The 14,022-nt window shown below is 37.3% G+C and overlaps 1 protein-coding gene across 3 annotated transcripts in view; it reads right to left on the bottom strand.

Moving 5' to 3' along the window:
* Positions 1–14,022, bottom strand: part of TOX3 (TOX high mobility group box family member 3) — an 85,121-nt gene that overhangs the window by 17,600 nt on the left and 53,499 nt on the right. For 2 of the 3 annotated variants that reach the window (XM_032998692.1, XM_032998686.2), the window contains 2 exons: positions 8,975–9,040; positions 4,795–5,049 (listed from right to left, as the gene is read on the bottom strand). In XM_032998692.1, the coding sequence (XP_032854583.1) occupies positions 4,795–5,049; positions 8,975–9,040 (321 nt within the window). The remainder of the gene's footprint in view (positions 1–4,794; positions 5,050–8,974; positions 9,041–14,022) is intronic. The other variant, XM_032998698.2, reaches the window with a different exon arrangement.

Below are 14,022 nucleotides of genomic sequence, written 5' to 3'. Positions count from 1 at the left end.
TCTCCTGGTGCACTGTGGGTATTCAAAACTTGTTCAACATGATTTCATTTCATTTCAGGCACTGCCTGAGAAAACTAAATTACAGAATCAATCATACAGAAGGTCAGAGTGAGACTTCATTACAAGTATTGCATGCTTGCATGAATATCTTTCATTTATGACTGACCCAATATGTCACAATAGCTGTCTAGTAAAAATAATCCACTTTCTGAAATTGATGTACTACTGATGTCAATGCTACTCAGCAGGCTGGGCAGATTATAGAGAGGTGTTAAAAAAAGGAACCCTCAGGAGCACAAGTTGTAGTTTCATAGAATTGCCACAGTTTGCAGATTAAAATAATTTTTCTATGGGCAGCTCAACAGAAAATGGAGCATTAATACAAAATATTGGGGGTTGATTTTTAATGAGGATATCACTGTTGATTTCCAATTATCTATATTCAAGTATTTATAGGGATAATATTTGCATCATGTAAATCCATGTGTTCTTTGAAGTTAAATGTACACCAACACTCCATTTTTCAGTGACTCATTTTTGAACATCAGGATTTTGTGTATTATTAAAATTAATGAAACTGCCTCCATTTTATCCCCTCTTTTTGTCATTGTTGTATGTTTTTAAATGTAAATAAATGTGTTGCATTTGTTGCCAATAATAATGAAGTTAATCAGCATTGTGACAAATTGTCACTCTTTCCAAAGTATATATATATCTTAATAGTACGAACATTTGCTAATTCATCAATTCAATCTTATAATAATTGCTAGGCCACCTTCATGCTGAGAATAAATACCTTTCTTGCAGTGTGAATTATTTTTTCAATATAATAATACACAAAGAATATGTTAAAAAGAAATTTTATTTTTTTCTGTCTTCCTGTGGGAAATATGTGAGATACTTGCAGAAGTATTACAAGGTAGCTAGCCAACGCCATACCCTAAGGGAGACATAGGAAAACCTTGACATAACCTATTTTTAACCATGCCTCTGGCGATTCTGCATTCAAGTTTATAGGTGAACATGTCAGGTAGTACATAGAAAAAAGCCAAAGACACACAGTATTAATCATAATTCTGCCCAAGACCATTTTATTTTTTCAACATTTGTGATTTAAAATCTCATGACATTTCTTCAAGGTGAAATTCTTCTACCGGACTTTTCAACAGGGAGGACTACATTTATCTAAATTAAATATTGCTTACAGTAAAGCACTCTAATGCTTCACAAGATAACCAATAAACTCAATGTAGTTCATATTAAAATAATTTAAGTTTGTATTCAGTTAAAGAAGCTTTAGTGATTAGCAATACACTACTAATACAGACTTTAAATAAGACTATCCTAGTATCGTTGTATAAGAACATTGTTCTGTAAGTGTATACGAACATCATAATTATTTTACAACCCCATCTTTAGTTCTTTCAGATATAGTAAATTCAATTGACCGTGAAATGAAATTTCATAGTCAAAATGCCTCCTTTACATTTTTTTTATTGCTGCAATAAAGTTTTTATAGCTCCAAGGCAAGGTAATTCATGAAATGTCTAATTTAAAGATGAATTCTAATATTATTAATAAATATTTACCAGTTTAATAAAGTGCACATTTTTCACATAAAACATGATATAACGTTTTCGTTTTCTATTTTTGAAATACAGATTAACTGCTGGAAAATTTGAGTACTAAAGAGAGATATCTGAGTTCAGGGGAAACCTACGCAAGGACCCTCTGTTAATATTTTTAAACTTCCTGAAGCTACTCAGCATTTATAAGCAGAAGAGAAAAAGACTACTGACTAAAATATAGTGGAGGGGCCATTCCATCTCACAGTGTAAAACAAATCAAGCAGTTGTGGGGAAGAGTCTGACACACAAACCTCCCTATGTGGCTCCTCCATATCAAATCACACAATTCCTCAATTCTCTGCAGCAAAACTACACCCAAGTTCCCAACCCACCGCTTTGAACTGGCAGTCACCCTAGAAGATACCACTGGACTACTGGGATAAGGCAGCAGGAGCTTCTCTAGATCTTCTCTTTGATATATACGGGAACAAACTCCTACCACTGAAGTCAATGTAAACTATGTCATTTATTTCCACATTGCATGGTCTAGAAAAGAACAAAACAAAAAGATGTAAAGCCTCCAGTGGAAGAAGAGGTGAGACATGTCTAACCAGGAGGCCTCTTCTGGTTGGAACTGTTAAGGTGACAGCATTTACTCATGGAAGAATCACATTCAGTGAAATGATGCAAAATTAGAAGGCAAAACTGGGTCAGGTTACAAACCACTTGATAGCATTGGGGGGATACTCATATACCTAACACAACCCTGATCCAGCTCATGATATTTATTACATATTTCCGAGCAAGTTTCATTGTATTCAGTGTACACACGCTCCATTACTTTTATTTTTTCAAGCATAACATTCCTGATTCTCGGGTTTTATTAATCTGATCTTTCTTTAGTACTCACCCAACATACCCAGTGCATACAAAATCACATGCAAAATGAGATCTGAAAAGAAGTATCATATCCTTCAAGGCCTGTTTTAGGCAGTCCCTGCTTTGTGTCTGTGGATTTACTGAATTCTGTACCTCCTAAGTAGCGAGCTGTTAGTGCTTAATTCTGTATTAGTGCTAGCTACTCTTCATGACCTCCAAGGAAATATTAAAATTTGCAATGAAGCCAGCAGCCTGCAGAATTCCAGAGAAGCATTTGCTGCGTGTTGATCTGTAAATCTTTAATTAATTTTTGCTTGCCAGAACGATAAAAAAGAAAAAAAGATTTACATGAAATCATAACATGACAACACAATGACCTCTATTATAGCCCAGCAGTAAATCTGTATTTTCACTACACCAAGTTTAGCAAAAGGTCTTAGATAAAACAGCTAATCAGAAAAAGCACAGTTGATATAAAATATCTGTTCAAGGTAAACATTCTCTCTGTCTTCAGTAAGCAATACAGAAACTAATTCTAATTGTAACCACTGAGTTTAAAATGCTAAGTATGATAAACTGACACAGGGCTGCGTCTCATCACTGTGAGTATGAATGTTATTGCACAAAGCTGAGAGAAACCCAAGCAGGGAGATCCCCCAAATCTGAAAAGGAAATACAAAAAGAAAGTGGAAACTGCCCCATACACCCTCCCACGGAGATCACAGCCATACAGTGTGGATAGATTCTGGGGAAGACTCCATACAGCCCTGGGTTTGACTGTTCTAATTATGAGGAATGATCACTGAAATTAGCCTAACAGTCCCGCCACTCAGACCTTCCCCACACCCCGATTGCCCCTCCCCATTCCGGACAGCTCGGAAACAGCCCAGGAACAGGAGAACAGGCTGTCCGGTTTAAACCCGAGCGGCAGCCAAACACCCCACAGCTGCTCGCTCGCGTTCCCCAGCCCCGGGGATGGGGCAGAGAATTGGAGGGGTGAAGGGAGACTCACAGGTTGAGATGAAAACAGTTTAGTAACTGAAACAGAATAACACAATAACAATAATAGAAAGTATCAAACAATGCACAATGCGATTGCTCACCGCCCACCGACTGATACCCAGCCCATTCCCAGCTAGGGATCCCAAAATAACAGGATCCCGCAATCGTAACCCTGGAAGTGAGAGAGACCTCCCTCCTTCCTTGCCACCCCTCCTTCCTATACTGAACATGATGTTACATGACATGGAATGTTTCACTGTCCAGTTTGGGTCTGGTGCTCTGGCCATGTTCCCTCACAGCTTCTTGTGCACCTGCACATGAGGAGGTGGAGAGTCCTTGATCTTTTAGCAACAATTGAAAACATCAGCGTTTTATCAGCATTCTTCTCATACCAAATCCCATACTGAATCCAAAACACAGCACTATTCTAGCTACTAAGAAGAAAAATTAACTGTATCCCAGCTGGAATCAGAACACAGGCACAACCTGCCCCAGCCTCTACGGTCGGCAAGAGAACTGGACAGAATGAAGTCTTTTTATGGCCCTGTATTTCTGAGTATGGTCAAGGTAATACACCCCTACCAGTTCTACTATAAGTTAAAAAAAAAAAAAATTATAAAAGATTTATAAAAAAAATTTATAAAATATTTATAAAAAAAAAATTATAAAGATCTAGCCCATGGAATATCGAGCACGTAGGGAAATACATGGGGTTTTACTGCTGGCATACAGTGTCTGGCTCCCCTTCTGAGCTACTGTCAATGCTGCATTTTCAAAATATCCTGATGGCTGTCAGATGTGTGTCCTATATTTGAAATACAGACAAGCAATTACTTCTAAATGCTTTAGTTTCACCCTGGCCAACACTATGTCAGTATCAACTGTGTAACACTTTCCTGAACTTTAGCAGCACTTGGGATACACATGATGCCAATGGCTATGGGCTTCTAAGTCCATTCCCAAAATTAAAATTCTGCCTTTATGAAGCCTGACTGCTCCTTCACAAGAGATCTGTTCACACACAGTATAGCACTGCGCTGTACATTAACAACCATGTTTATCTTCCTGAATCCACCAATATTAAACCCTTAACTATTTGCCAACTGCCTTAGAGAACTGAATAAGAGCATATCATTGTTTGCTGTGTGACACCAACAACATGTGTCATCATTCATACAGAATATGCTTGCACAGGATACAGATCATAAACAAATGCTTGGTCAGGCTATAATTTCATACGGATCTTCTGAGAGGTCAATTAAAACTGTTAGATGACACAAATCAACATTGCTATGCTTTGACAGACAATATTGGGCAACAGAAACACACAAAGAACCGGACCTACCATATGCAATCCATTGCTGTGGATGAGGCCGTCTTGTTCCATGAGATTTCGGGATATTGTAATAGAGGGAAGATCCAAGCTCTGGGGGGGAAACTGAGGCGTAAATTCATTTCCTTGTGCAGGCAGCTGATCACCAAGGCCCTGGAAGGGCAGCAGTATATCTGCCATTCCCAGTGCAGGGTCTGACTCAGGAGGGGGGGTAATGGGTGGGATTTCAAACTCCTCGTCCCCAAGGCTTGGCGTATGGAACGTCTGCTAGAAAAGGACAGGACAAGGCAAACCATGTTATGGCACACTGCTCTTGGCAACCACCTCCAACCAGCAGTCCAAATCTTGTTTCGTTCTCAAATGCAAATTCTATACGCAACAAAATTTTCAAGTTTCATATATTGAAGAGGTTTGTGGATCATTCTGATTAAAGATTTAAGTCTCATTATCATATGGCTTTAATGGAGTATCAGTATTAACAGTTTTTTAATGCGTACTTAATTAGTAACATCTGTCTTTGTTGTTAGGCTGAATATCAGCTACATTGGATTTGGCTGTATAACAAATTGCCACTTTATTGATACGTTAGTAAAATAGCACAAACAGCTTACATTACTCTCATGCTTCATAAAATACTGACAATTTTGTAGCACGCACACAACACTAATTCTGCACTGACCATTTCACATATTTTGTTTCCTTTTTATCCACCAATAAATATGAAATATTATAATTCTGGTCTTCACTTCTTTTCTTTTCCATCCCAAAAGTACAATGCACCCTTTTAAAACAAGGGCTGTAATTTGGAGGAGACACACGTATAAAAGAGTGAGAGTGATTATAGCAGCTTCCAGTGCTTTCTGAAGCAAGCCAGCTTTGTTTGAACAGTAGGTTTGTTACGAACTAGACACCTGTTAAGATGCCTTGGGCAAAACATTTACTGCCAGTTATCTTCAGGGTTTGTGCGTGTTTGTACGTGTGCATGTGTCTGTCAAAGATAATCTTTATTCAAGTAGAGTCTGTATCTGGCTTCAACATTGCTGACTTTTATTTGGGAAACAAATGAGCTATGCTTATTCAAGTTTCTTCCGAGTTAAATGAACTTTCATATATTATTTCAGGTCCACTGCTACTTAATAATAGAAATTCAGTGCTTGAAATTAGGCCATTTTAAATCTACCCAAATCAGGACCGTCTCGATCAAATTGGGCAGTTGGCAATCCTAAAATAGGCACTTTTGTCTTGTTCTGGACATGCAAGGCTGCTCTGGGATTTGTTTGTTTGCATTAGTTCAGGATTCAAGGGGGAGGGGGGGGATTGTTTTATGTATTATTTACATTGTTTGAAAGAGTGACTTAATGCCAGTTAATTTAAAAATGATAAGTTCAGTGAAAGATCTCATTAACTGCTGCAAATTGTCATCCTTCAAACTGTTAATGATGATATAAATTAATAACCGCTTGAGAGAAGATGGAAACTGAAACACAAGAAAAACCTTTGCTTGCATATAGAACCTGTCAGCTGTCATTATTGGTCTCACACCAGAAATGATGAGGTCCCAGATTGCTGCAGTCTGCAGTACCGTCGGAGTCTGCTGAGACTACCCATCTCGCTCCAACTGCAAGACTGCAACTCAATTCTGGATGTGAAAGCTGGGCCTGGATTAGGGAGATGTTCGACTTCCCCGCTGCTCTATATTACAAAAGGTGTGAAATTTTTTCCTGTGGATCCTGTAGTTCACAAACACAAAGGATGGATTGGCCGGGAGAAGTGGTTGGCTAATGAACATAACCCTATGGCTGCATTTGCAGTTATTTTGGCACTAATGTGGTCTAGTAACAGATGCAACTGTAATTTGTGACTCATTTGCTACCCCATTACTGCTTAATGAAATCTAACATATCACATTAACAATACGGATAAACACTCATTCTTGATATGTGGCATTTGGCTGTTTTCATTACCACTGTAATTAACACTTGAAATATTATTTCAATAAATATTTAAGGTGCTTTAAAATGGGTCATAGTAATCATGACTTAGAGACAGAAAACATAAAGCAAATGTGTGGCTTCTAAGCCTCAATGTGCTCTAGGATTGCACTCTTAAGGCGTTATTTACAGGAATAAAATGGGCTTCTAGCTCAGCAGTGCTCATGCCCAAAATCATAGCAAGAAAGCTACATTCATGTTAATGTAAAAAAACTATAATTAAATACATTGTAATACAGTAATTGCAAAGTTAGTTTCATGCTTTAATGTGAACACTAACAATCGTATTTTTATTCCTTGATCAAGCAAAAGCATTCAGTGAAATCAGTATTATTATAGTATGTTTGAACCTGTCGACATATTTATGAGATAGTAGCAATTATAGCAACTGGATCGTTTTTCCCCATCTAGAAGAATAACTCTAGGACACCAGTATAAATATATAACACAGCTAGATAATAATACAGTACTTTACTTAGAAAAGTAGCATTCATCTTAATACTTGTAGCTTAAAACGAATGGGAGAGTAAATTAATAATACTGTAACATTTTTTAAATGTGAATTTAATTCCCACAATATAACTTGTCTAAATATGTATATATCTTTTTTAAAAAACATATAACAGACCTAAGACTGAGGATAAAATAGATGTAACCTAAGAAGAAAGCAAGCCCTTTAGTGAAGTAGTCTTAAATCCAAATCGCTGGGCTATTCAGTCTGTAAAAAGAGCCTGAATAGTATGCAATTTGGGATTGCAGAAAGGTGCTGTTATGACCAAAAGATGGTATAACATTTGTGGGATTTATCTTACCAATCACATTTTTTAAAGTTATTAACTTTTCAAATATTTATATCTTACACATTGAAAAAAAAAAAAAAAATGTGTGCATGGTTAAATGCCATCTGTACTGAAATGTTCAAAACATTTGTTCCTTTTGATAAAAATGCAAATCTGGAGAACTGTTGTATCAACATATAACAGCCAATGTCTGACACGGTGAATTATCACAGCTGGAATTAAATTGTCTCTGAACAGCTGCTGGCAGCAGAGCTTTCATCAATGTTTGATTCAAATGTAGGAAAGAAATTCTACAGAAAGAAACATCATGTTGTCATTACAGATGGGGTTTGTGTTCATTATCACAAATAACACTGGAGCTAGTGCCAAACAATATTCCCTTATCTAAGCAGTCTTGCTGGGTAAAAAGAGATGGTGACCACTGTATAAATGATTCATAAAATACGACTCTTAATTCTAACCTTCATATTTATTGTTACACCTTTCTACTTATTTTCTCTGAGATCGCTTTTTTTAAAAAGAACACAAGAATACCTGAGACTGAATCACCACTTACAATACATAAAATCAAGGCTGCCCAGTTTTCTAACCTTTCCTCATGTTGGGAAGACCATTTATGGCATGCACCCTATATAAATACTTAGTTCTTGTTCTCCATATTGCTAGGCGTGTTACCAGACAGTGCATCTTGAACTTTGCATCTTTCCCTTTGGAATAAGAGCTGTTGTTTTTTATTGACAAGCAAAAGGTGCTTCTGTCTGGAGCTGGGGTCAGTATTATCACATTGATAGTCTATTAACTGGCTGTAAGGCAGCACCACTGTCACAAATACATAGAGCCTGTGGCTGCCATACCCTTCTCCTGTGTCTGTTCTCCAAGGCAGTGATTAAATATGTCACCAATACATCCCAGCCAGCCTCCACCAGCCTGGGCCCTGGGTTTGTTCTTGATCCTGGTCAGAAGCTTCCTTCAGGCATCACATACACTTCAGGCAACAAAGTTGGTTTTCGTTTTCTAACTTACATGAGTATTAAGAACCCAAATTAAAATGTTTATATCTATAACGGAAATTAGCACATTAGCTAGTAATGACTATTACTAAGCTTGCTTTCAAAGTGTACACCTACTGTGCTTTTTATTTGTTTCCTTCTGTTTATAATTTTTTTCATACATAAAGCAGATTTGTTTCTATTGACATGCTATGTAAGTAACAGCCTTATGGACAGCTAAATTGACTAGTAATGGAGAGCTGTCAGGTTATTTTCTTTCTCATTACAGTCTTTATTTTGTGCTCCATAAAACACACAGAAATTCGGCACTTCACTCTTCATTCAAAGTCTGTTAAATTATCACAGCAAACAGCAGAATATGAGCATAGATAAAAAAAGAAAAAAAATCTACCTCATTTGCAGCAAGAAATGCATTATTTGCCTCTGCCATGTTCATGTAGTTGTTATTGTTTCCAAACTGAAAGAAAAATAAATATTTGGATTTTAATGTATGCCATGATAAACTTTTCTTTACCCCATCTCTGGCAGAAAAAAAAAGTTGGAAAAAAACAACAAAAGCAAAACAACAAACAGATAAGATGTAATTTTGCAGATGTTCTTTGAAGTCAGAACCAGACTGGATTCAATGTTATTGTTATTATTACATACTCTGCATTCCCAGGTCTGTACCTGGAAGATATCCAAGAGTAACTTTTCAACCTTCTTTGTCCATGTCACAAAGCCACCTCACAGACCTAGAGGTGACTTTGGAAATTGAATGTCCATTAGAAAGAGACTATTCTCCAGAAAAGACATTTCAACTCTACTACATCTTTCCTGACATGCATTATAGTATTTCTGCAGATGATCGTGATCCAGAGGATAGCTGCAGCTGGAAGTAGCTGGTTTATTACTATTCCAAATAGACCTGGTTTTAAAGAGATGAAGGTCAGTAAGAGGAAGAATGAGAATCTGCAACGTTGTTCTTAAAATCCCATTATTTCCACAAAATTAAAAAGTCAAACAATCCCCCTTTGTCTTTCAACCCAGTTGAGCTCCCATGTCCCAAGTGAATATTAACACCCGAAGATTTCGCAAATCAGAGAAACTGTATGACACTGAGACCTTGAGATTTACCCAGGGTGGAGTGGGCTGAGTGCTCACTTGCTCCCACTGAAGTGCAACTCCTCTCACCCATGAGTCATCTGAAAGGATCCTCTCAGATGCCAGTGTCATTTCCTCCAAAGTCTCAAGTATGAGCATTTGTTGATGAAGATAAGTACTTTTTTCTTTTACAGACTGAGCATAGAAAAGAAAGAGATTATCAGCATTTAGTTAATTGGCACTTAGTGCACCTTATTCCTTAAACAGCACTTCCAGAAAGCAGGTAGTCTGGCAACTGTTTCTGTATGCGTTCCTGGAGCAGGCAGGCATGTTGGAGTATTTGCTTCAAGGAACAGATACCTTCTCCTGCTCCTTCAAGAAGCAGCTACCACTAAAACACTAAATCACAGGCTTTCATATTTCTATTATCAGGCACAGTGCACATTGCAAAGTAAGAGTGTCAAACGAGAGAAAGGTCCCGGTGCTGTCCGTCCAATGCCCTAACATACCACTGCTGCTAAAGCTACACTAAGCATTCTTCCTTTAACTCCCATTTTTGAGTTCTGTAAAGCAAAGAAAGGCTTTGTTTTATCCTGCCAGATCTCAGTAGACCTCCCTTCCCCTCCCTCCCCATCCTCCCAACCAGAAACACCACCACCATCAGCATAAGCTCTGCAACAAGTGCATGAGGATGGATAACCATGCACTTGCATACATTGTTCTTTCTAAGCAAGAAACTCTGTTGTGCTTTCAGAGCAGCTGAACCTGTCCTGAAAGGAAAAACACTTTGCTGCAGCTCAATTTGCTACTGCAGTACTTAGTGTCTGACCGTTTTTAGCATGGAAGTGTTTCAGACCCTGACTCTCTTCAGTTTCTCCAGCATCCCAGAGCAGTGGAGGGGCCAGGGTGATCCTTTCAAGAAAGGCTTTCTCACTGAAAACTCCAAAATCCATTTCTGAAAATAAGACCAAATGTTAAAAGGCAGAGAAAAGAAAGAAGAGGAGGAAACTATAGTGATAGAGGACGAAAAAAGGAAGATGGACACAAAGAATTGGAGCCTTGTGTACCTGATGAATTGTTTGATTGACAAAACAGAACATCAACAAAATCAGAAGACAATCATGGGGAGGAAGGAATATGAGATGATATTCCTCATTCTGAAATATGAAATTCCACTTGTGTACTTAACATGCTAAATCTTTCAACCTATAACACATGTTAAGCAACAGAGGCCTTAACACAATATGTAGGCTGCCTCATAGCTATTAAAACTCTGTTATCCCCAGCTATGCAGATACTCAAGTAATGTCATCCATTTTTTAAAAGCCCAGATGTCACCCATTTTGGGAGATGAAAAAATTCAAATAAAATTGCACATTCAAATTACTGTTTTGGCACATAAGTATTTGTGTGTGGATTTGTTGCACAAAAGCATAGTACTTCACCTCAACAGTGAGATCGACAGGATAGATTTTTTTTCATGTCAGTGGCAAACTAAGAAGGATTTACATGAAAAACACAAATGGATCCAATAGAACTGTTCTTTCCACATAACAAAACAAAAAAAGAGATCAAGTTTTCAGATTATACCTAAGTACAAAGGTACAGTAGGCAAGTATAGCGCTAACATTGGATAAATAAGTGGGAACAAACCCTAGCCTATTTTAATGAGCTTAGCATCCTAGGGGCTCCAGTGACTCAAAATGGAAATGTAGCTGATTTTTACCTTGAAGAGTAAAATTCTACATTGTTTTGATCTACACGGATTCCTCACACCACAGCTACTGCTGTTCTGATTGCCAAGCGGTTTTCTTCCTTTTCCTTTTATTAAAGTAAAATAAAGGGGAAAGTGACAACATAATTTTCCATTTTATCAAGACTATGGAAGCAAACAATGTAACGAGGAATGTCAAAGCTAAAAGTTACAAGTACATATCCTTAGATTCATCCTGTTCTTGATCTACAATATTTAAGAGCCTTTTGTGTATGATTCAGGCACTGATGTCAGAACCTGTCATCTTTAGGCTTTTGTTAGTATGGATCATAACTAGTATTATTTAAATTTATTTTTTGTCTGTGAATTAGAAATCCATTGAAGGCACACAATAATTATTGGTGAGTATTTCTAAGATTAAACTTCCTTATTATCTAATGGTACCTATAACAACAAAAGAAAATAAAATGGTTATTATCTTAAGGACCTAAACAATTCAAAAAACAAATTAAGCTTAGAGTGAAATAAGAACTGGGTTAGAAATCCTCTTCTGAACAGTTAGTCTGCGAATGTAATTACTGAAGAAACTACAGCTAATCAGCTGTGAATTGTATCCATTAATTAGTATTTGCCCTGGAGAAATGAGAAAAATCAGTAACAATGTTAACACTGCAATGCACTGATGAGTACTGAAACACAGGGCCCTCAGCATTTAGTCAAGCAGGTGGCTCCAATGGTCCAAGTAATTTAAAAAGCTCTCACCTGAAGTGCAGAGCTGGAATTACAAAGCACTTCTCGCATATCTTTGTATCTATATAAGGCTATAATTAATGGCTTTTAATTTAGAAACACTTTGTGATCAGCTGGGAACAGTTATAAATCATTCTAAATAGAACAAGGGGTTCTTGTCTATTTTGGTAAAATAATTTTGGAAAGATGTTTTTTTGTGAAATGACTCTTGTTGCAGTCAACATTTTTCTCCATTTATTTTTTAAAGGATCCCTTGCTCAGACCCCTCAAACATCTCAGAGCACCGCTGTAGTTGACAGCAGGCATTCAAATTAAAGGTGTGATCCAGCAATTTGGTCTGCCCAGGTATGCTCCTGTGGGGTCCCACCAGAGAGAGTAAGATGCAGCACCTACTTCAGCTACCTTTTTGTTTCATGCTAGTGTTGGGATGCTTTGCAAATTACTTAGCCATAGCAATAAACTTTTGCATCTAAAGATCTCAGAGCATCTTCACTGTGTAACTACGAAAGAATAAAGTCTTTTCAGCTTCTTTTGGCAACACGTACCATTGCATTACAAGCTACTATTTGTTTCCTTTGATTTCAGGAGTTCAAACTCCATCTTAAGTTTTGATAACTATATTAAGCGTCAGTACTACAACTTACTGCCACAGCAACCCAACGGAAACCACACACATATGCTGATTTCATGAAATAGAATGCAAACAAACAAAACCTCTCCTGAACTTGTTGTGAATCACAGCTTTCACTCTTCATGCAAATCACTGCATTAAAACTAAGACAGTTCACTCCCTCTACTCTTTTATGTTGTGAGGGCACTTCAATCTTGGTCCTCCTGAAATCTGTAAGAACCGACGTGAGGACTGTAATGAGACTGAACATTTGCTTACTAATACCTTGTATAAAGAACGTCAAGAACATTGATTATTTCTAAAATATCTTGTTGAAGATCTTCTCTTAGCTTTGACTAACAAAAACCCAGAAGCTCAACATCTAGCCTTATTCGTCTTTTCTAGAAAGGGTGTGTATTTGAAATGCTAAGGGAAAATTAATGCCCTCTACTCCTTCCCCAGCACATGCCCTAATGAAAACCACACCAATTCCAGCCCAGGATTGGGGATATAAAAACTGTATCACTACCCCACTTCTACAGACTGCGTGTTATCATAGACCAAACCTCCTAGACCAGACATTATGATGCCTGTTTGCAAATCAAGGGATTAGCCACCTTGAATCAGCACAGCACAGTGCTACTTGGGCTTTCCAGCTACCCTTTGCACTCACCAGATCTTACAAATCAGCTGGTTATGAAACCTGAGACTAATGAACAGTTGTTTCAAGAAAGAAGTCTGATATGGTGAATGTCACAGAAAACTGTGGCAGTTCAGGGTCAAAATCAGTAATTAAATGTCCACAGAGTCTGAATTCCTACTGAAAAAATTCTTAAGAAAATCTTAAAAGGTTAAATAGTGGCTATTGTCTATGCTCTTCTTTTGCAACTGTGATGAGACAAAAGCCACAGCAAGAAATAAAACAACCAAATGAGAAGTTTACACCACAAACCCCATAATATTTAAAAAAGCATAAAAAGTGAAGTCAAGAACTAATTTTGAAGGTGTTATGGACACACACAATAACATTTTGAACCTATAAAAGTTAAGGGAAATTTTGTCACTGATTTTAATGGAGATATTATTTTACTTACAACATTCAGCCAATAGTATTTATTACAACTTTCTACATTTCTGTCTTTAAATCCACTCAATTGTGGTGCAACTCTAATCTAAAAAACATTACAACTCACACCCACTATTCATTTCCTGAAAAATGTAAATACAGAAAATACATAAGTAACTCAAAACCAGACATAGAGAAGCCCAGACTTTTACCTGA

Source organism: Tyto alba, unplaced genomic scaffold (genome assembly GCF_018691265.1).
Source record: "Tyto alba isolate M040663 unplaced genomic scaffold, T.alba_DEE_v4.0 Super-Scaffold_26, whole genome shotgun sequence".
Taxonomy (NCBI): Eukaryota; Metazoa; Chordata; class Aves; order Strigiformes; family Tytonidae; genus Tyto; species Tyto alba.
The sequence above is the reverse complement of the archived record's forward strand: the minus strand, read 5'-3'. Positions and strand labels throughout refer to the sequence as shown.